The 23,555-nt window shown below is 43.3% G+C and overlaps 1 protein-coding gene across 3 annotated transcripts; it reads left to right on the top strand.

Annotated features, from left to right (window-relative positions):
• Positions 1 to 3,173: 3,173 nt before the first annotated feature.
• On the top strand, positions 3,174 to 23,432 carry ganabb (glucosidase II alpha subunit b). 3 transcript variants are annotated; one of them, XM_024383296.2, is made up of 22 exons: positions 3,174 to 3,326; positions 4,382 to 4,483; positions 6,130 to 6,238; positions 6,388 to 6,515; positions 8,614 to 8,793; positions 13,077 to 13,146; positions 13,385 to 13,448; positions 13,662 to 13,758; positions 13,994 to 14,174; positions 14,340 to 14,493; positions 14,633 to 14,868; positions 16,240 to 16,366; positions 16,459 to 16,538; positions 18,799 to 18,939; positions 19,086 to 19,284; positions 19,516 to 19,824; positions 19,956 to 20,032; positions 20,144 to 20,218; positions 20,384 to 20,497; positions 20,608 to 20,720; positions 20,813 to 20,913; positions 21,849 to 23,432. In XM_024383296.2, exons 1-22 carry the CDS (start codon positions 3,307 to 3,309, stop codon positions 21,956 to 21,958), a joined length of 2,787 nt encoding a protein of 928 aa, XP_024239064.1. In that variant the 5' UTR covers positions 3,174 to 3,306; the 3' UTR covers positions 21,959 to 23,432. The 3 variants fall into 3 exon arrangements, with proteins under 3 accessions (XP_024239064.1, XP_024239066.1, XP_024239065.1); XM_024383298.2 differs by lacking the exon at positions 3,174 to 3,326 and adding an exon at positions 3,706 to 3,821; XM_024383297.2 differs by lacking the exon at positions 3,174 to 3,326 and adding an exon at positions 4,214 to 4,233.
• The last annotated feature ends 123 nt before the right edge of the window (positions 23,433 to 23,555 follow it).

Raw genomic sequence — 23,555 nt, 5'->3', positions numbered from 1 at the left:
GGTTCTGGCCACAACGCCTCGTCCACATCATGGTTCACAGCTAGTTCTGGCCACAACGCCTCGTCCACATCACAGCTAGTTCTGGCCATAACGCCTCGTCCACATCACAGCTGGTTCTGGCCACAACGCCTCGTCCACATCACAGCTGGTTCTGGCCACAACGCCTCATCCACATCACAGGCAATATCTTCCCTTGCCAGACATCGAGGGAAGAAGCGCCTAGAGTGCCTTATCCATCCCTGAATCGCACCCACATCAATCTCATCACATGCCTCTTCCATAGCCTGCACAAGAGGCATGCTCACAAAGGGCTGCCGGTCGTATACCTTCCACCGCCATGCCGAAAATAACTTTTCTATGGGGTTCAGAAATGGTGAGTATGGTGGGAGGTATTGCACGAGAAATGGTGGGTGGTCAACAAACCAGTTTTGGACTGGGGCTGCACGATGAAAGCTCATGTTGTCCCATACTACAACGTAGCGGGTTCTTTGATGGTCTGCATCATTCAGCTCTGGTGGTATGAGAATGTTGTGGAGTCTGTCCAGAAATGTGAGAATATGGGCTGTGTTGTATGGTCCAAGGTTGGCATGACGGTGGAGGACACCATGCGTATTGGAGATGGCAGCGCACATTGTGATGTTCCCACCGCGTTGGCCAGGAACATCTATAATGGCTCTGTGGCCAATGACGTTTCTCCCCCTTCTTCTGGCCTTCGCTAGGTTGAACCCAGCCTCATCTATAAAGATGAACTCATGTGGGATTGCATGAGCATCCATTTCCAGTACTCCCTGAAAACAAAGAACAAAAGCAGTTAATATGGTGTTATCCAGTACACTGGGAAACAATGTTGCGTGTAGTGTACTGCAGTCAATATTGTACTTACATCCACATATGCTCGTCTGACCTCTTTGTTTCTTTGAGAGTTTCTCTCAAACGGCACCTTATAAAGTTGTTTCATTCTCATTTTGTTTCGCTTGAGAATGCGAGCCAATGTGGGTGGACACACTGACTCGTTGAATGTTGTTGAATATGGTGTTGTCTTGGATGATGTGGCTTTGAATTTATCGTAATCTGATTTCATTTTCCAAAACCAAGTTTACAATGGCAGCTTCCTGTACTCCGGTGAACATTTGGCCCCTTCCTCCACCATGGTTGCGTCTCTCAGTCCTTTAGAAAAACAGAAAAACAAAAATATAGGGCTTGGGCAATGCAGCCTAAAGATATTTCCCCCACAGTAGAGTAAATTCTACAGGAAATTTGTGCAGTTAGTGTATGACGTCAGCCATTCATGAAGTAAACAGGTGTCACCCAACTGATACACTATGACATGGGGTGTACTACATAGTGTGAAAGAAATGTTGGTTACATACCTGTACTCCAGTCTAAATGTCCGGATGACACAGGCGACAGTAAAACGGCTCAAGTTGGGCTGCACTCTCTGTCCAGCCTCTCGCATTGTCAGCCCATGGTTGATGACATGATCAACTAAGGTTGCTCTGATTTCATTTGAAAGTTGTCTTCTTTGGCCATGAACTCCTTTACCAGCTCTACCCCTACCTCTCACTCTTCCTCCCCCTCTCATTCTCAACCTCCCTCTTCCTCTCTCTGTAATTGCTTCCATTGTTGTTGTAAAATAAAAGGTGCTCACCTGTGGTCTTTTCATAGTGCTTACTTCCTGATTGAAGTGGTAATATTTAACCAGAGGTGTTTGGCCAGGTGGCACATGTATTGGCCAATTAGCTCATGTAGTGTCATTTTGAATGGCAGTGTTTTGAAATGGCAAACGTGACTTTATGTCAGATTGTTGTGTCTCATGCAGAGAACCGTGTGCAGTGCATTTAAAAAGTGCCATTTTGAATTGCAAAATGTGTGTAAAACAGAAAATGTGTTTAGACTTTTGGAGACTTGAGAAGAGGTTTTGCTCTCTGTGTGTCAGTTTAAATAATTGTGCTGTGCATGTCATTTTTGTGTGTTAGCAATTGGAAAAAACTGTAATAACTTCACCATGCTCAAAGGGATATTCAATATCTGTTTTTTAAAATGTATTACCCATCTACCAATAGGTGCCCTTCTTTTCAAGGCATTGGAAAACGTCCCAGTTCTTTGTGGTTGAATCTGTTTGAAATTCACTGCTCGACTGAGGGACCTCACAGATAATTCTATGTGTAGAGTACAAAAAACAAAAAAACATGTCAAACACTATTATTGCACATCGAGTGAGTCCATGCAATTTATTATTTTAGTTGTTTAGCAAATTTCTGGTCCTGAACTTATTTAGGCTTGTCATAACAATGGGGTTGAATACTTACTGACTCAAAAGATTTCAGCTTTTTAAAAATGATTCATTTGTAAAAATGTCCCCAAAAATATTTCACTTTAACATTGTGCAGTATTGTGTGTAGGCCAGGGACCCAACATCGAAATAGAATCCATTTTAAATTCATGCTAACACAACAAAATGTGGAAAAGGTGAAGGGGTGTGAATACTTTCTGAAGGCACCTTAGTTCACCAAATGCTGAGAATGTTACATCTACTGTTAATCTCCTGTTTTGTGTCATTTTCTAGACTGAGTAGGATTTTGTAGCTGTTACTGTAGAGGGATAAAAACATGTAGTATACAATAAATAACCAGAAAAAGAGATCTGAGCACATTTTTAATTCAAATATTTGACCTTTGAACTTGGCTAAGTTTCTACCTTCTGCAGGTCTGTGTCCTTGATTTTCTGAACTGACAAATAAATATATTTATATTTTTTGGGAAAGGTACATTGATTATATTGTAATTTCACACCAGCAAACACATCCCACAGGTACATCATGAGGTATCACTCAAATATGCTGTGTGTGATTACAAACAGGACCATTTGTTTGAACCACCATACGTGCTCTGTGTAGATGTTTCACAAAGTGTTTTTATATTGGTAGAGCCTGTAAGTGTGTTTGTCCCTGAAGGGAAATTCAGCAAGCACATTGCAACCAGAGTAGTACAAATAAATCAGTGGATTGCTCCAGAACTGACTACAAATTCATGCTGATGTGTCCGTGTCTGAGAGGATAAATAAATACAAGGAGCGGGATAAACCGTGTGGACACATTTCAGAAGACTAAATAGTTTCGAATCTAATTGCCTATGATAATTGATAATTATAAATATTGAACAGAATCCACCAATATCGAATGAGGTCCTACATATTTAAAGACTCCAAAAACTCTCACTCAGCTTTTTCGGGTATCTTGTTTTTCTCCGCGGTCTTTGTTAGTTCAATGTGAAACGGGGGCTGGGCCAAGGTTGGAACTAAACCAAGATGGCCGCCTTCATAGTAAGGTAAGACAAACCAATTCGGCGGTTAAGTATGCATTTAGCTAGCTATTGATTTCGAGAAATATTTCGCATATACGGTGATCCAGGGACTTTCGCTCGCCGTACCTCGACCAGTCCACTCTCTTATCTTTTTACTGTCTCTAGCTAGTAGCAGTCACAGGAAGAAGCTCGAGCCCCCTTGAATTGAAATAAGTTAGCGGCTTGAGCCCTCTATGCAGCTAAATTAACGTTTCAAGATGATCTCTAATTATATAATTTTCTACATACGTTTAACTAACTCTGATCGGTGAAGTGTCATAACGTGCGTGTCTGTCTTGTCTCTCTGTCCTAGTTGTATTACGACGAGGATTTAGCTAGTTGGGGTATGGTTTTGGCTAGTTAAGTTATAGCGTTAGAGTCATTATACACGTTTAGATGAACTTAATCAACAGGATTTGGAAACAGGAACAGCCTATCAGCAAGTGGCAATTGTATCAACCTTTGATGATGCATAACTAGGTTAAAGTCCATTGTAGTGTAAATTCACACATGCATTTCACCGTCTAGGCCAGTATTTCCCTACTCCGGTCCTTGCGTACCAACAGCACACTTTTGTTGTAGCCCCGGACAAAAACGCATGATTCAAGGGCTTGATGATTAGTTGACAAATATAATCCGTTATGATTGTCTGGAGCCACAACATACATATGTACTGTTGGGTATACTCGAGAACCGACATTGGTTAACACCGGTCTAGGCATTTGACTTGTCAGCATCATTATCTATCACTAACTTAGCCAAGTTTAATGCAGTGTTTCTTAACCCTGGTCCTCGAGTAGCCCCAACAGTACACATTTGTATTTTAACCATGGACAAGCACACCTGATTCAACTTGTCAACTAATCATCAAGCCTTTGATGAGCTGAATGAGGTGTGTTTTTCAGGGCTACAACAAAAATGTGTACTGTTGGGGGTACTCGAGGACCAGGGTTGGTCAACAATGGCTTAATGTATGTAGTATTTCATTCTCCCTTTAACCTTTGCTTTCCATTTTCTGTTTCTTTCTTCTGCCCTCTCAGGATGGGGCCTCTGTTAGTGTTGTGGCTGGCTGTCTTCCTCAGTGGGACCTGGGCGGTGGACCGTGGGAACTTCAAAACCTGTGACCAGAGTGCCTTCTGCAAGTAAGTCCTGGATGATACACAGCTACACCACTTAGCACCTTGATGAAGATGAAACACAATTAATGAAAGTAGACTACGTATTTATACTGAACAAAAATATAAACACCTAAAGTGTTGGTCCTATGTTTCATGAGCTGAAATAACAGGTTCCATATGCACAAATGTATTTCTCTAATACAAATTTGTGAGCATTTCTCCTTTGCCAAGATAACCAATCCACCTGACAGGTGTGGCATATCAAGAAGCTGATTAAACAGCATGGTTGTTACACAGGTGCACCTTGTGCTGGGGACAATAAAGGACCACTAAAATGTTAACTTTTGTCAAACAATACAATGCCTCAAATGTCTCAAGTTGAGGGTGTGTACACTTGGCATGCTGACTGTAGGAATGGCCACAAGAACTGTTGACAGAGAATTTAAATGTTAATTTCTCTTCCATAAGCTGCCTCTGTCATTTTAGAGAATTTTCCACTACTTCCAACCGGCCTCACAACTGCGGACCACGTGTAGCCACGCCTGCCCAGGACCTCTACATCTGTCTTCTTCACGTACGGGATCTTCTGAGACCAGCCACCTGGAAAGCTAATGAAACTGGGTTTGCACAACCGAAGAATTTCCACACAAATTGTCAGAAACCGTCTCAGGGAAGCTCATATTCGTGCTCGTGTCCTAAGCAGGGTCTTGACTTGACTGCAGTGCTGCGTCATAACCGACTTTGTGGGAAAATGCTCACCTTTGATAGCAACTGGCATGCTGGAATAGTGTGCTCTACACAGATTAATCCCAGTTTCAACTCTACTGGGCTGATGGCCGACAGTGTATGACTTTGTGTGAGCGAGCGATTTGCTGATGTCAACATTGTGAAGAGTGCACCGTGGTTGTGGGGTTATGTTATGGCCAGAAATAAGCTACAGACAATGAACACGATTGCATTGTATCGATGGCAATTTGAATGCACCGAGATACCGTGACGAGATCCAGAGGCCCATTATCATGCTATTCATCGGCTGCCGTCACCACATGTTTCAGCATGCAAATACACGGCTCCATGTCGCAAGGATCTGTACACAATTCCTGGAAGCTGAAAATGTCCCAGTTCTTCCATGGCCTGCATATTCACTCACCAGACATGTCACCCATTTAAGCATGTTTGGGATGCTCTGTATCGACGTGTACGACATGTACATGTGTTCCAGTTCCCACCAATATCCAGCAACTTCACACAGCCATTGAAGAGGAGTGGGACAACATTCCACATGCCTGATCAACTCTATGCAAAGGAGATGTCATGCTGCATGAGCAAATGGTGGTCGCATCAGATACTGAGTTAAAAAATGTTTTTCTCGGCCCCTTCCTTTTTTATGGTATCTGTGACCAACAGATGCATATGTGAATTCCCAGTCATGTGACATCCACAGATTAGGGTCTAATTTATTTCAATTGACTGATTTCCTTATGAACTGTAACTCAGTAAAATCCTAAATTGTTGCATGTTGCGTTTTAAAAATATTTTAGTTCAGTAAGTGACTGACGGTAATGCGTGAGCCTTCAAGTCTCTCCTCACTTATGATCCAGAATGTTCACAATATGTACTTCTATGTGCAAATAGAACATGTTTATCAGGGTTTGTGTTTGTGCACTCAGGCGTCAGCGAGCGTTGAAACCTGGCCAGTCCCCGTACAGAGCCCTGCTGGAGACCCTGGAGCTCACCAACACTAAACTCACACTGCAGCTCATCAATGACAACAACAAGGTCTGGTACACTCGCACTTCAATCCACAGATGTAATATGATGTTATTATATGTCCATACATGTATTAACAGGTGTGCTAGAAACCCCTATGGGATCTGGTCTCTTGTTAATTTTTTTATATTCTTTTACCCCTCTCTCTTCCCCCGCAGGTGCGTCTGCTGCTCGAGCTCTATCGTCTCCAGGGCAACATGACCAGGGTGAAGATAAATGAGTTGAAGCCGCTGAAGCCTCGCTTTGAGGTCCCCGATGTGCTCATCAACGACCCTCCTACAGAGCCGTAAGTCTCAGAGAGCCATCTGCAGTAGTGGGTGGGTGATGGGTGACACTGAGCCATGTGGATTTTATTTTTTATTATTTAACCTTTATTTTATCAGGGAGTTGTACTGAGACCAAGGTCTCTTTTACAGATGAGCCCTGAATTACAGAAAATGCACACATCACTACAAATGCAAGTGGAAAGAACAACATGGTCATAAAACAACCACACATTCATCAACGACACGGTCCTCAATCAGCCATCTGAATTGCCTTAGAGGCACCAAAACATCCCATTTAAGAACATTTTGAAGATTGCTCCACAAATAAGGTGCAAAAAAGGTAAATCACCTTTTAGTTAACTCAGTAGAGACCAAAGGAGTTAACCTGTTTGTCTAAAATTTTGTAAAGATGTTAGGTACAGTGGGACTTTTTGTAAAAGGGCTTTTATAAATGAAAAAAGCAATGTATCAATCTGTGACATCAGAGGGCCAACCAACTTTCTGTTTCTATAGAAGAAGACCATTTTTATTCTCAGCTTCTGAACTAACACATCAATATGCTTTTTAAAATACAGCTTTATCTACCCAAATCCCCAGATATTTGTAAGCAGGGACACGATCAATATGATCGTAATGCAATGAAGGCAGCCTGGTCAACCATGGGGGCAATAGCATACACAACAGTATCATCGGCATACAATTGCAGGTTAGTTTTTTACGGACCAGTCGATATTCTTAATGTAAACCGTAAAGGTACCTAGAATCGACCCTTGCGGGACACCTTTCGTAATATCCAGGAAACCGGTTTTAACATCATCAGTAGATACACATTGAGTTCTATATGTCAAGTAACTTTTAGACCAGTTACATGCAGCCTGGTGTAGGCCAATTTGAGGAAAGCCTCTGAATTAGTAGTGAGTGATCAACAGTATTGAAAGCCTTTGACAGGTCAATAAAGACGGCTGCACAATGTTTCCTTTTATCCATAGTTAACCACATTTATATCCACCTTTGTGAAGGGGGAGTACATGGGCTGACTTCCAAACCTTGGGGATAGTACCAGATGCAATCATTCAGGTTAAAAATATGGGTTAATGATTCAGCAATCAGGGGGTTGGAGAGCTGAAGTAAAAATGGATCAAGCAACTCAGCCCCAGTGGATTTTACATATCCTAAGCAAGGCATCTAGCACATCATAGATAGTAAATTGTTGAAATGAAAACAGATTGACTAGAAGTTGACGGATTAACCTTTGAGTCCGCTAGAGCCTGGCAGAGGGAAGAGCAGTCGATTGACTGGCCAGGGTCAATTAAACCACCGAGAGCCTGCTGAGATAAAATGATGATTAAAAGCACTTCCATTCTTTGCAGTTATTATGCCAGAGTCAGACAGAATGTGCATAGGCAGGGAAGAGGAGGAATTTGTACGCTTTAGTGCATTACCTGTTTTCCAAAATTGGAAGAATCCCCAGCAGAGTCAGAGGGAGCTTAAAAAGTAGCTTGATTTAGATTCTTAGTCAAGATAGTACATGGGTTTCTCAATTGTCTGAAAGATTGCCAGTCCACTACAGGGTCAGTTTTCCTTGCTTTGGCCCAGGCCTGATTTCTCATCTGAATGAGCTCAGATAGATCTAACCTTTTGATTTTCTTCAGAGTTATCTTTGACTCGTCTGACTTTTAAAAGGGGCGTGTGTAACTGCCAGAAGAATGGATATGGAGGAGAAATGTTCTAGAGCGAACTCTGTGTCAGGAATACAGGAAATGGTGGCTAAAGCAGAGTAGAACATGTCATGTAAAAACCCTTGAGGAGAATCAAATTAAATGGGGAGGATGAATGAATTGGTTAGGACAGAGACCAGCAAGGGAGTTAAAATGAAATATAGTTAGTGTAGGCTAGTGGAGGACGCAGTGAAATACTACCTGAGGACATGCAGAAGATGAATGACCTGGCCTTCAGGAAGTGTAGATCTGTTGATAATGTTATAGCCACCAGCACCAAGAGAGAATGCATCTGTATGAATAGACAACGGAGACAAGATGGCACAGAATAATGTCATCTCTCAATGATTTGTGTATTGATTCCACCCATTTTCTCTCACACTCGTCTCTCCTTCCTCAGTCTGTCTCTCCTGTCGCAGGATGAGAATGGGGTGGTTCTGTCTTTGGGGGCAGACTCTCAGTGGCTCATCGTCAGTGCTAAACCGTTCCGATTGGACATCATGGAGGGGCGGGAGGTTCTTCTGTCACTTAACTCCCGTGGTCTGCTGGCCTTCGAGCACCTCCGGATCCGCAAGGATACGTAAGTGACAGCAATGCACCCACATATCCCGCCACAATGCAAGTTCCTATTCATGTTCTCACAGTATACATGTTTCTTTGTTATTCTTGCTTTTTCACTGCTTGGTGTTCTGTTAATCCATGAAATAATTTCTCTCCATTCTGTTCTGTTCAATGTCTCAGCATCTCCTATAAGATAAAAAACAAAGTTTATAGCGCGTGGGAAAATATCAAGTGGGTATTCTCTAGGTAAATTCCTTCAGCTTTGTAGGTTTGTATTTGTCTGTGCTGAGTAGGAGTATGGAGTCGAGTGTAAAATTTTAGATAGTCATCCAAAAATGACATGCCCAAATGGCTCAAGGATGTGGTGACTTGGCTTGGTAGCTTTTTCTTAAATCATTTCTTGTCTAGGCATGAAAACCAGTTCTAAGCTCTCTACCTGTCTTCAGTGGAGATGTTCACAAGCCTTTTTCCTCCCATACTTCTCTTTTGACTTCAAACGTCTTCATGATAGTCATTTCACCACACTGTTGACCCAACACATTCATGTTATACAGTGCCTTTGGAAAGTATTCAGACCCCTTGACTTCATCCACGTTTTGTTACGCTACAGCCTTATTCTAAAATGGATTAAGCAGATTGAGGATTTTAATCTACACACAATACCCCATAATGCCAAAGCGTGAACAGGTTTTTAGAAATGTTTGCAAATGTATAAAAAAACTGAAATATCCCATTTAGGTAAGTATTCAGACCCTTTGCTATGAGACTTAAAATTGAGCTCCGGTGCCTCCTGTTCCCATTCGTCATCCTTGAGATGTTTCTACAGCTTGATTTGAGTCCACCTGTGATAAATTCAATTTATTGGAGATGATTTGGAAAGACACACACTTGTCTATGTAATATCCCACAGTTGACAGTGCATGTCAGAGCAAAAACCAAGCCATGAGGTTGAAGGAATTGTCCATAGAGCTCCGAAACAGGATTGTGTCGAGGCACACATCTGGGGAAGGGTACCAAAACATTTTTGCCATTTTGAAGGTCCCCAAGAACACAGTGGTGGCCAGCTTTAGGAAGTGTCTTGGTGGTTCCAAACATCTTCCATTTAAGAATGATGGACATCTGGCTGAACTGAGTAATCGGGGGAGAAGGGCCTTGGTCAGGGAGGTGACCAACAACCCGATGGTCACTCTGACGGAGCTCCAGAGTTCCTCTGTGGAGATGGGAGATACTTCCAGAAGGACAACCATCTTTGCAGCACTCCACCAATCAGGTCTTTATGGTAGAGTGGCCTGACAGAAGCTACACCTCAGTAATAAGGCACATGACATCCCGCTTGGAGTTTGCCAAAAGGCACCTAAAAACTCTGACCATGAGAAGCGATCCTCTGGTCTGAAACCAAGATTGAATTATTTGGCCTGAATGCCAAGCGTCACGTCTGGAGGAAACCTGGCACCATCCCTACAGTGAAGCATGGTGGTGGTGGCAGCATCATGCTCTGGGGATGTTTTTCAGCGGCAGGGACTGGGAGACTAGTCGGGATCGAGGCAAAGATGAACAGAGCAAAGTACAGAGCAATCCTTGATGAAAACCTGCTACAGAGTGCTCAGGACCACAGACTGGGGTGAAGGTTCACCTTACAACAGGACAATGACCCTAAGCACACAGCCAAGACAACACAGGAGTGGCTTCGAGACAAGTCTCTGAATGTCCTAGTGTGGCCCAGCCAGTGCCCGGACTTGAAAATAGCTGCAGCAACGCTCCCCAACCAACCTGGCAGAAAGTGAGAGGATCTGCAGAGAAGAATGGGAGACTCCCCAAATCCAGGTGTGCCAAGCTTGTAGCGTCATACCCAAGAAGACTCGAGGCTGTAATTGTTGCCAAAGGTACTTCTGCAAAGTACTGTGTAAAGTGTCTGAATACTTATGTAAATGTAAATTCAGCAAAAAAAGAAACTGCCCTTTTTCAGGACCCTGTCCAAATAACTTGACAGATCATCATTGTAAAGGGTTTAAACACTGTTTCACATGCTTGTTCAATGAACCATAAACAATTAATGAACATGTATCTTTGGAATCGTCGTTAAGACACTAACAGCTTACAGACGGTAGGCAATAAGGGTCACAGTTATGAAAATGTAGGACACAATAGAGGCCTTTCTACTGACTCTGAAAAACACCAAAAGAAAGATGCCCAGGGTCCCTGCTCATCTGCGTGAACGTGCCTTAGGCATGTTGCAAGGAGGCATGAGGACTGCAGATGTGGCCAGGGCAATAAATTGCAATGTCCGTACTGTGAGACGCCTAAGACAGCGCTACAGGGAGACAGGACAGACAGCTGATCGTCCTCGCAGTGGCAGACCACGTGTAACAACACCTGCACAGGATCGGTACATCCGAACATCACACCTACCGGACAGGTACAGGATGGCAAAACAACTGCCAGAGTTACACCAAGAACGCACAATCCCTCCATCAGTGCTCAGACTGTCTGCAATAGGCTGAGAGAGGCTGGACTGAGGGCTTGTAGGCCTGTTGTAAGGCAGGTCATCACCGGCAACAACGTCGCCTATGGGCACAAACCCAACGTCACTGAACAGGAGTGGCAAAAAGTGCTCTTCACTGACGAGTCGCGGTTTTGTTTCAACAGGGGTGATGGTCGGATTTGCGTTTATCGTCGAAGGAATGAGTGTTACACTGAGACCTGTACTCTGGAGCGGGAACGATTTGGAGGTGGAGGGTCCGTCATGGTCTGGGGCGGTGTCACAGCATCATTGGATTGAGCTTGTTGTCGTTGCAGGCAATCTCAATGCTGTGCATTACAGGGATGTCATCCTCCTCCCTTATGTGGTACCCTTCCTGCAGGCTAATCCTGACATGACCCTCCAGCATGACAATGCCACAAGCCATACTGCTCGTTCTGTGTGTGATTCCTGCAAGACAGGAATGTCAGTGTTCTGCCATGGCCAGCGAAGTGCCCGAATCTCAATCCTATTGCGCACATCTGGGACCCCCATAAATGTCTGTGAATTTGCAGGTACCTTGGTTGAAGAGTGGGGTAACATCTCACAGCAAGAACTGGCAAATCTGGTGCAGTCCATGAGGTGGAGATGCATTGAAGTACTTAATGCAGTTGGTTGCCATACCAGATACTGACTGTTACTTTAGATTTTGATTCCCCCCCCCCCTTTGTTCAGGGACACATTATTCCATTTCTGTTAGTCACATGTCTGTGGAACTTGTTCAGTTTATGTCTGTTGTTGAATCTTATGTTCATACAAACATGTTAAGTTTGCTGAAAATAAATAAATGCAGTCGACAGTGAGTGGACATTTTCTTTTTTGTTGAGTTTATTTCAGTTTATTTTTTAAATAAAATGGCATCCAAATCTCAACCCGTTTTGCTTTGTCATTATGGGGTATTGTGTACTGATTTGATGAGGGGGAAAGAAACAATTCAATCAATTTTAGAATAAGGCTGTAACAAAATGTGGGAAAATCAAGGGGTCTGAATACTTTCCAAAGGCACTATATGTAGTGGCTGCCTAGTCTAATCCCATAGCACTGAGTAGACAACAATATCCTCAAGGCTTGTTTGTTCCAGTCAGTGTGTGCTTCCACTGGGGTAGTGTGTGTTCTCGGAGGAGGTCTGTGTGTAAGGCAGGGTACTGGTTGTCACTTGGGGGTTAGTCCCTTGGGGTGTTCAGCTAAAAAAATAACCACAAGGTAGGGAGTTGCTCCCCTTTGTCATTAGAGTGAAATCTTAGAGGGTTAAGTAGTTTGACACTAGCTGTATTTTGATACTAGTGAGAAGGCTGTGTGTGTGTGGGGGGTCATCATGATTTTCCTTATTTCAAATCAAATTGTATTTGTCACATGAACCAAATACAACTGGTGTGGACTGTGGTGTGAAATGCTTACTTATAAGACCTTAACCAAGACTTCTGTTCAAGAAATAGTTAAACTATTTAACACAAGTTAATGAGTAAATGTGTGGGGGTACAGGTTGTGGTAATTTGTACATGTAGGAGAGGTAAAGTGACTATGCATAGATAATTAACAGTAAGTAGCAGCAGTGTCAAAAGAAAGGGGGGTCAATGTAAATACTCTGGGTGGCCATTTTGATTAATTTTTCAGCAGACTTATGGCTTGGGGGGGAAGAAGCTGTTAAGGAGCCTTTTGGACCCAGACTTGGTGCTCCGGTGTGTGTTCCCTCTTCCCTGTGTGCTTCTTGTACCTAATTTAGATGCTTAATCACTCAGTTGTCAGGAAGTTGTGTCTTTTGGGGATGTTTCTCTCTCCCACAGTCAGGTAGACCCAGAAGGAGCTGAGAAGAAAGAAGAAACTGATGCTGCCAACGAACCGGCAGAAGGAGAGGTGTGTGTGTGGGGGGGGGGGATGAAGAGAAGTAACAGCAGAACGAAGGTTGCCCCCAGTCTTTTGATTGGGATCAGTAAACAGAACGAGAGATGCAGTTAAATGTTTTGTAGCACTGCTTACTGCCCTTGCCAACGGACTGAAACGCACATCAACCCCCTTTTCGTTGCTTTTCCCATTTTCTTTCTCTCCTGCTCTTTCCATCGGTCTCCATGTTGGTTATTTTGTTCCTTCCTAGACTGCAAAGGAGGATGGAATGTGGGAGGAGACGTTCAAGTCGCACACAGACAACAAACCCAATGGTACGGATACATCTCTGTGGACCTGTTTCAGATAAATGGAGAGGTGAAAGAGGAGGCTTGCAATCAAATACTTGGTATTCTGATCCTGGGTCCTCATCTCCTGGAGATATTATTTTCTGATTGGATGAGTTTTATGACTTGCTTTAGGCACAGTGACCAGTGCTGAATGGGTTTTGAATGTAGTGTGTCCTGGTTGGCTGTTTTCTCCCACAGGCCCTTCCTCCATTAGTCTGGACTTCTCTCTGCCAGGGGTAGAGCATGTCTATGGCATCCCGGAACACGCAGACAGTCTTAAACTCAAAACCACTGAGTGAGTGATACTGACATTGGCCCCTTATATTGGTTCATTGAGACTGTAGTTAATTAAGACATGTTTTCACATGGCTTTCCACTGTATGTATTTTCTGACGGTGCAGGACATCCTAATTAGTTCTGTTTGTTTATGCATTTTATTTTATTTTCAACGTTGTAGGTTGAAGATTTTTAATTAAGATGAAATTAGACTATATGACTTATACAATAATAAATGCGCATGTGTTTTCCAGTGGAGGGGATCCATACCGGTTGTTTAACCTAGACGTGTTCCAGTATGAGCTGTTCAACCCCATGGCCCTGTACGGTGCCATCCCTGTCATGCTGTCCCACAGTGCACAACGCACCATGGGCATCTTCTGGCTCAACGCTGCTGAGACCTGGGTGGACATCAGCTCCAACACCGCTGGAAAGGTAAGACACACACACACACACACACACTTAGTCAGTAAATCCTTTTCTCCATGGTTCCCAGTGAGACACCTCTCAACCACCCTGTGTATAGACATGGAAGGGTACAGTCAGAGAGAAACCAAACACACCTTCTTACCCCTACTCTGGTTCTCTCTGGTTGTTTAGACTGTGTTTGGCCAGATGCTAGACTATGTTCAGGGCTCCAGTGAGACGCCACAGACAGACGTGCGTTGGATCTCAGAGAGCGGCATCATTGACGTCTTCATCATGCTGGGACCCACTCCCACTGATGTCTTCTCCCAGTACGCATCACTCACAGGTCAGACTCTCACTACAGAAACCCAGTTCATATTCCCTGTGCACTTTGCCAGTTCACCAGTCTATTTTCTAAGTCCCTGTGGGGGTTAGTGTCGCAGATCGTGCTACTTCCCTCATATCACCCTCACACACTGCTCCAGGTACCCAGGCCTTCCCTCCCCTGTCTGCACTGGCCTACCACCAGTGCCGCTGGAACTACAATGACCAGGAGGATGTGGCGGCTGTGGACCAGGGCTTCGATGAGCACGACATCCCCTACGACTTTATCTGGCTGGACATAGAGCACACGGACGGCAAGCGCTACTTCACCTGGGACCCTCACAAGTTCCCCCAGCCCAAAGACATGCTGCAGGGCCTGATGGACAAGAGACGCAAGGTGAGCACATGCATGTATTACAGCTGTCTGGCCAGGGCTCCCTTGTAGTAGACATTTTTGGGTTCTGTCTTATTGGGACTCAAATGTTTAAATCGGTGGTCACAAAACCGGTTGATAGTGATCGACTTGTCCATCTCCAAGGCATTTCTAGTGGATCGCCAAACATTTCTGTTGGTGGTTGGTCCAGCCAATTCAGCTGCCCTGCGTGCCGGGTAGGCAAACTGTTGCCATTTCATGTGTCTGTAGGTACAAGCTTTGCCTTCCCGGTGGGCCTGGAGAGGAAATCAAGTGCACTATGCCTTTCCTGGCCAATCTGATTGCTCAGATGACTGAGTCTGCAGTAAAGTAGCAGGCATAAAATAAAGCTACGGTTAAGTTGATACTGTGAGATTTCGAAACTTTTTAAACCTTGACTAGAAAGAGACTGTCAACGAATACAGCAAAGAGCTGCTGTTTTTGGGTGAGTTAATGTTTCAGTTCTTACTCAGCACTGTCAACACTTTGTAGTATTCAACACTTTGTAGTATTCAACTCTTATTTATAAACCATAAAATGCTAGTTCTTCCTGTTTCTACTCAGCACTACAACAAGCAGTGCAGCTGTAATGAATGAGTAGGAAAGTGTATTTATATGCTTGCCTTGTTAATATTAGCAGCTTGGGTCTTTTTTTAATATCGGAATATTTCACTTTCTCTGTTCATTGGAGTAACAACATGAATTGGTGCATGAGGCAGAAATAATGCGGTGCGACTTGAGTTTCACCATCAGCTGTAAGATGTCCCTTTTTGGTCAGTGGAGGAAAGAGAGAGCGGAGGGATGTTGAGAGACGGACCCTCAGTCTGCTGCTCTCCCTCCGCCGAGACTGACCATCAGATGCAGGTGCCATCAGCCCAGTAAAATAAAAAGCTAATTCTTTAAATGTATGCTCACTCAGCTGTGCCTCACAAGTAATACAACAATGGATTTATTACCGGTGGGATCATTTTGTCCACCTCAAATGTTGAAATATAATTTTAAAACATGTCTCGAACAACAATGTATTGGTAGGGCAATTCAAGCAAAGCCAGTATGCAGTGATAATATATTGGGCCTATAGCTTACTGCACAAACCTCATTGCTACAGGACTGTTTTTAATTGGTTAATGTTGCATAGGCTTACATTTTTTTTAAAGTCATGTTAATAAAAAAAAAATCTAGGGTAGATCTCTGCATGCATTTTGACTCGGTGATCTTGACTCAGAAAAGGTTGGTGACCACTGGTTTAAATGGTTGAAGAATGAAAAAAAACAAAGTTTCTGAGACAGGTTGACAAGTCATCTAATCTCAATTTTGCTGTTTTCCTTCTCCCTCATTATCCCCCTCTACCATTAGATGGTGACCATTGTGGACCCTCACATCAAGGTGGACAGCAGCTACAAGATCCACAATGAGATCCGCTCCAAAGGCTTCTACGTCAAAAACAAAGATGGTGGAGACTACGAGGGCTGGTGCTGGCCTGGTAAGAAACTGGGAAATGAGTCTGACCCACAATCAAAGAACACATTGCAGTTACTCAACATCTCTCTCTAAGCTTTCCCTTCTCTAATCTAGGTAATTCTGGTTACCCAGACTTTACCAATCCTGAGATGAGAGCTTGGTGGGCCAGTATGTTTGCCTACGATCAGTATGCGGTAAGTTCCTTTTAGGCTGTGGCGCTTACAAAATTTCGTTAGCCGTTGATAGTCAAGCAAATAACGGTCAGTCTCAAGGTAATTGACTGTTAATTAACAAACACATTTAGCATCTCCTGGCTTCCACACATAGCTTACAAGTCACTGATGCAGACCTTTTGGAACATCTACATTTTAAAAGTCTAATAAATCCATGTAATATAGCCTACACCATAACAATAAATCCATTATTTATTTTAGACAGGTCTAAAGAAACATGATATGAAGGAAATATTGTCTATTTCAGAAGAACAGTAGCATACTCGGAGTTGCCATATGGCTGTGGGCTACACATTTAGCAGGCAAGATTTGCTTAGAATTCCGTGGCATTATTTTATAGTATGACGAATACAATTGAACAAAGCTGAATAAAATAGAACGTTTATTATTTGAGGGAATGCGGTTAACAAAGAAATATGTACTCCTATATGCTAAATTTAGAGTTATCAATGTAACTTTAGTTGTTCTCCAAACGTTGGGCTATATGTTTTGATTTTAAATGCATTGTAAAGCTATATGATGCGACTCTGATTTGAAGAAAAGTAGCTTGAAAGGCATGAGCTCTGCTTTGTTTTTTACACAGCCTCTACACACTACGTCAGTCTCTCATTCACAATTTGAGAAGCACTTGATAATGCCTAGAATTTCCCGGCAGCATCCCCTTTGTGGCCATATTGCACCCTAAAATAATCCATGCCTTTTGCAGCCCTCCTCCCTGAGTGCTGCCTGCTCCGAAGCACCTCACCTCACTCACACAGCTCTCCATCAGGTGATCAGGTCTTTCTCATAGGCTGCAAGTGAAGACAGACACATCTGTGACGCAATTGCACGCGTCCTCATCTAATTCTCTGGTGCATATTGAAGATATTGGAAGAACTGTCCACATTTATTTTGTATCAGCCAACAAGATGAGTAGGCCTAATGAACAGCAAAATAACTAGCCTATGTCAATATACTATCCCCCACAGTACAAAAGTTGACCTATTTTGTGCGAAAAATAAATATTTCAAACAGTCTGGGACAGTGGTGGGATGCTATAGATCCAAAATTAATACAACGACTAGCATCATCAAAAAATAAATTATGCAATGAGGCTGACACAACAGATCAGAACGTTTAGCTTAATTTTTAAAATGCTATTTCTTCACATTATAAGCACAGTAATGCACACATGATAGTAAGCTATAAGCGTGAATGTTCCATTAGCGCAAAACACCATTTAACAAAAGTAACTGCAAATGCAATTATGCATGTAATGCTTTTATGAAGGTGCATTTTTATGGTGAAAATTATCTTCCCCAAACTTGAAACTCATGCGTACAGTATTTGTGCCAGTTTGGCTCTACACCCTTTGTAAAGCGGATTAATGTGCTTAATTTTAAGTTATTTGGACACTTTAGTTGTGATACAAGCCATCAAAACATAGTTCTATGGGCTAGGCTACATGAGTTGTTGAAGAAATGACTGTTGGATGATGATTTGAAAAAGTCACAAGGCATTGTTCCTTTCCTTAAACTGGCCATCATTCACAAGTGATAAGCTAATATTGTCACCCATCAGACTTGTTAATTTAGTTTTGTCTTTACATATACTAAATAATGTGTGACATTCGTTTTGATTTAGAATAGACCATTATCATGCACCTCTTGAAATGGGCACAGGGGAAATACTACATCTCTGCACTTAAATAGTTTAATTTTAATGCCAGACAGGTAGGCTATACTCCTGTTGTAAAGAGAAGCAATGTGCTTAATATGAGGAAAGTTGAGAAACAAATATAGTATGCCTAGCCTATAGAAAGCTGTTGGGCACCTCTTTTTATTAGTGGCCATCACTGTTTTTTCACGCGGTCACGTGGCATTTGACTCCCTTCATGACTCGTGACCGCCGGTGTGGCGGTAATATGGTCACCGCAACAGCCCTACGTGAAGTGTGGGGTGGTCACCGCAACAGCCCTACGTGAAGTGTGGGGTGGTCACCGCAACAGCCCTACGTGAAGTGTGGGGTGGTCACCGCAACAGCCCTACGTGAAGTGTGGGGTGGTCACCGCAACAGCCCTACGTGAAGTGTGGGGTGGTCACCGCAACAGCCCTACGTAAAGTGTGGGGTGGTCACCGTAATAGCCCTAGTCCCTTCTGCCCGGGTTTGACTTTTGCCATGTCGTCTCATTCCCTGTGTCGTTCTTTTGCTGAAATATCTCTTCCCCCATCTCTGATCTCAGGGATCCATGGAGAACATGTATACATGGAACGACATGAACGAGCCGTCAGTGTTTAACGGACCAGAGGTCACCATGCATAAAGACGCCCTGCACGGGAACTGGGAGAACCGTGACCTCCACAACCTCTACGGACTCTATGTGGTGAGTGTGTTGTATGTGCCCATCTTCACTAGTAGAACTGGGACTTACAATTGCAATGGTAGACTTTTTCTTGAAGAAATGACTGTTGGACTGTTTGAGTTTTGCTGCTTGAACTTGCAGTAACCACCCTCTCTTCTCTCCCTCAGCAAATGGCCACAGCAGAGGGTCTGATTGAGCGTTCAGGGGGAGTGGAGAGGCCATTTGTCCTGACCAGAGCCTTCTTCGCTGGCTCCCAGCGCTACGGTGCTGTGTGGACAGGCGATAACACTGCTGAGTGGGAACATCTGAAGATATCCATCCCCATGTGTCTCAGTCTGGGCCTGGTTGGTGTTTCTTTCTGTGGAGGTGAGTCAGGCTTAGTGAGAACCTCTATTTTCCTCTCCACTAAAAGTCACAACTAAGCAATTAATACATCGGAAATATTTTGCACAATTTTATGTTGCCGTTATCGACTTGTTTACATTACATTTATGATGGTTTGTTGCCTGTTTCTTTAAACCCCACCACATTGTTATTGGTTATTCTCCCTCTGTTAAATCTATGTACCACTCCTATCCTTGTTTCTCCCTCTCCTAGCTGATGTGGGTGGTTTCTTCAAGTCTCCCAGTACTGAGCTCCTGGTGCGTTGGTACCAGACAGGGGCTTACCAGCCCTTCTTCCGGGCCCATGCCCATCTGGACACCCCACGCAGGGAGCCCTGGCTGTTTGGCCCAGAGAACACTGCTCTGATCAGGGAGGCTGTCCGCCAGCGTTACGCCCTCCTGCCCTACTGGTACCAGCTGTTCTACCACGCCCACCACTCTGGCCAGCCCGTCATGAGACCTCTGTGGGTGGAGTATCCTCAGGATACGGCCACGTTCTCCATGGATGACCAGTTCCTGCTTGGTGAGTGAGATCATGTTTATATTTATCTGTTATTCCCTAGTATAACTCTGTCAATAGATATTCCTGTCTTTGCTTATCCGTTATGACTGATGCCATGACTGAGTCACATTCCATCTATCCTGCTGTTTCAGGGAGAGATCTGCTGGTGCACCCTGTGACTGAGGAGGGGGGCAGGGGTGTTACTGCCTACCTGCCTGGAAAAGGAGAGGCGAGTCCATCTCAGGAACTGTCATAACATTGTCACTTATGTCTTGTGTAGGTTATATGTCAGCCGTCTAATTGAAACCCTCTCCTAGCTGCTCTGTTCTGTGTCCTTCAGGTCTGGTTTGACGTCCACACGTTCCAGAAACACAACGGAGCCCAGAACCTCTACATCCCTGTCACCATCAGCTCTGTAAGAAACTCTACAACACACTCACAAACAGTCTGTCATGACCAGGTGGCTACATGCTTAGTTAAACAGTCACATACAGTTAAGATTACATCCTGTATGTGCTGTTGAGAGAATTGTGTAAGCTTGGAAAGACACTCCCTGTTTGACTCGCTCTCTCGTTACCAGATTCCGGTATTCCAGCGTGGTGGTTCAATTATTCCCAGGAAGGCCCGGGTTCGAAGGTCATCATCCTGCATGGAACATGACCCCTACACCTTATTTGTTGCGCTTAGCCCCAAGGTAAAACAAACACAGACATTATCACTTATACACTAAATGTTCCCCATTTAGATGGATTTCTGAAGCAGGAGAAGTGGGATTCGGGATTTGACCTTTTTTACGTCCATTAGAGATTTGCCCAGGGCGAGCTCTACATAGACGACGGCCACACCTTTAACTTTGACAAACAGAAGCAGTTCATCCACAGAAGACTTTCCTTTGCCAATAAGGCCCTGTCCTCCAGGTCTGTCAGATCATTTTTCTCTCTCCAAATTGTTTAGTCATTATTACTCCTTGCTTTTTGTCTAATGCAGATTTCCCTTTCTCTCCCTGCAGAAACCTGGCCCCTGGTTCACAGTTTATCACTCCCTCCTGGATTGAGAAGATAGTCATATTGGGGGCCAGTAAGCCCAGCAAGGCCACTCTGAAGACTCCTGGTGAGTTTTTCCAATGTCTTATTCATACTATGGATTACTGTGCCAAATTAATTTGCCAGTAAGTCATTGTGTGTTCGAATGTTTCTGGTTTTCACACCCAAGTAGGCATTTGAGACGGAAACAGTTTGGGAATAAACTACACTGAACAAAAATATAAATGCAACATGCAGCAATTTCAACGATTTTACTGAGTTACAGTTCATATCACGAAATTAGTCAATTTAAATAAATTAAGGCCTAATCTATGGATTTCTCATGACTGGGGAGCCAGGCCCAGCCAATCCAGGATGAGTTGTTCCACACTAAAGGGCTTTATTCCAGACTAATACTCCTCAGTTTCATCAGCTGGCAGGTCTGACGATCCTGCAGGTGAAGAAACCGGATGTGGAGGTCCTGGGCTGGCATGGTTACACATAGTCTGTGGTTTTGAGGCCGGATGACATACTGCAAATTTCTCTAAAACGACGAATGTGACTAATGGTAAATTAATGTGCATTTCTCTATCTGGCAACAGCTCTGGTGGACATTCCTGCTGTCAGCATGCCAATTGCACACTCCCTCAAAACTTAAGATATCTGTGGCATTGTTATGTGACAACTGCACATTTGAGTGGCCTTTTTGTCCCCAGCACAAGGTGCACCTGTATAATGGTCATGCTGTTTAATAAGCTTCTTGATATGCCATACCTGGCAGGTGGATGGATTATCTTGGCAAGGAGAAATGCTCACTAACAGGGATGTAAACAAATGAATGCACAGAAATTTGAGCATATGGAAAATGTATGGGATCTTTTATTTCAGCTCATGAAACATGGGACCAACACTTGTTATTTATATTTTTGTTGTCATTTTTTGTGTATCTTTCACTGTGTGTATAATGGCAGGTCATACTCAAATGACTGTTATTGCTATGTTCTGATGTCTTTTTCTCTGTAGATGGCAAGGAGAATCTGCTGGAGTTTGAGTTTGATGCCTCCATGTCTGTGTTAACCCTTCGTAAGCCAGGAGTCAACGCAGGGGTGGACTGGACTGTGGTGCTTCAGTAACCATGGAGATGAGAAATGGAGGGGGGCGCTGAACCTGACTGAACAGAAAAGGATGGGAGAGATGGAGGAACTGAGTGGACACGGGCTGCAATCGTAACGCACCAAGCAAGATATTGGAACGATTGCTCTGTGGTACTCAGACTGGACAGGTGATACAGTACTATTCTCTCTCTCACACACACACACACACACACACACACACACACACACATACACACACTGTCATAACAATTTTGTACACACAAACACACGTGGACAGGGATTTGCTCTGTAGATCTGAACTGGTTACTAGGTAGATTGTTCTTTGTTAGTGGCATTTAGGGCAAAATTCTTCAATTCAAATCAGGGTATCATTGTCGTTAATGTTTTGGGAGTACTCGGACATTCAAGTCTGATGGATGATTATTTTAGGTTTTCCATCAAGTATGCTGGAGATGTAAAAGATCATTGAATAAGTTTGCTGACAACAAAATTAAGACACTCATTCAGACTAGTTAGTATCTGTTTAATTACATATCTGGCCATCTCTTATGACTTTAAATTCTTATATTTTTCATGTTTTTATTCCATTACATATTCCCCCTGTAATTACTGAAGAGAAATTGACAGGAAAGCCAAACCGCTCCCTTTGCTTTCAGCTTATGTGCCACATTCTATTCAGGTTTTATTAGGGGGGGGGGGGTAGAAACTCTCCCCCAATCAAGAATGCTGCACTGATCAAGATCTGTAAATGTCATGTGCATCTCTCTAATTGCCATAAGGTGTATTGAGTCTTATCTCTGATATTCCTAATTTAAGGTTAGTCATTCCTTTTTATTTTGCCCCTAATTTAGTTTCTGACAAGAATGTGCGCGCTTACCTCAGTCATTATTATGACATTTTTAAAAATGTGCTGGAGAAAAGACACAAAGTATGGTCGACTGAACTAATGAATGGCGAGGATTTGGCTTTATAAGTTGGGTCATATTTGGGAATTATTCTAAAACTACTTGACTTGGTGGATGCTCATCCTAATAGCAGTTCGGGCCATGCATTGGGATTAGATTGTCAGTTGGGGTACAGGGTCATGGTCCACTGTCTTCAGAGTGTCATATGATCTTTATAGTGTTGATTTAATAGTCTAAATGTGACTTAGGAAAGATATGTTTACTAAGATGCAGTGAGCTCTCTGGAGACAAGCGACCGGTCCTGGTTGGTCAAAGCATCGTTAAGCGGTTGTATTCCCTACTGTCGTTGGTAATCAAGCATTTTGAAGAGTTTTTCTTCATTATTTTGTGGTTGAATTCAAAAACTTACTGCAGCATTCTCAGGATGAGTGTTGGAACTGGGAACCAAGGAGGCCAGCTGTATGTGATAAGATGACGGACCAAGTGAAAATAAACCTGACCAAATGTGAGAGGGCATTGTTGTTTTTAATTATGAATTAATGCGGTTTACGTAGATGGGAATGTTAATAAAATAACTATATTCCCAATCTAATGAGTCCTTGTTTTGTTCTTATTGTACCAAAGATATGTTAACCCAAAGCTTTCCTTTGCAATGTGTGTGTATACAGATTACGAATTTGGCCTACAATAATGCCAGCCATTTTAAAGTA

Source organism: Oncorhynchus tshawytscha, linkage group LG21 (assembly GCF_018296145.1).
Source record: "Oncorhynchus tshawytscha isolate Ot180627B linkage group LG21, Otsh_v2.0, whole genome shotgun sequence".
Lineage (NCBI taxonomy): Eukaryota > Metazoa > Chordata > Actinopteri > Salmoniformes > Salmonidae > Oncorhynchus > Oncorhynchus tshawytscha.
The sequence above is the reverse complement of the archived record's forward strand: the minus strand, read 5'-3'. Positions and strand labels throughout refer to the sequence as shown.

What these genes read in the sequence shown, in the direction of transcription:
- ganabb (XM_024383296.2), top strand. Translation starts at nt 3,307, where the DNA reads ATGGCCGCCTTCATAGTAAG. An exon ending in AACGACCCTCCTACAGAGCC is followed by an intron (nt 6,516 to 8,613) that starts GTAAGTCTCAGA and finishes CTCCTTCCTCAG; the next exon opens with TCTGTCTCTCCTGTCGCAGG. An exon ending in ACGAACCGGCAGAAGGAGAG is followed by an intron (nt 13,147 to 13,384) that starts GTGTGTGTGTGG and finishes GTTCCTTCCTAG; the next exon opens with ACTGCAAAGGAGGATGGAAT.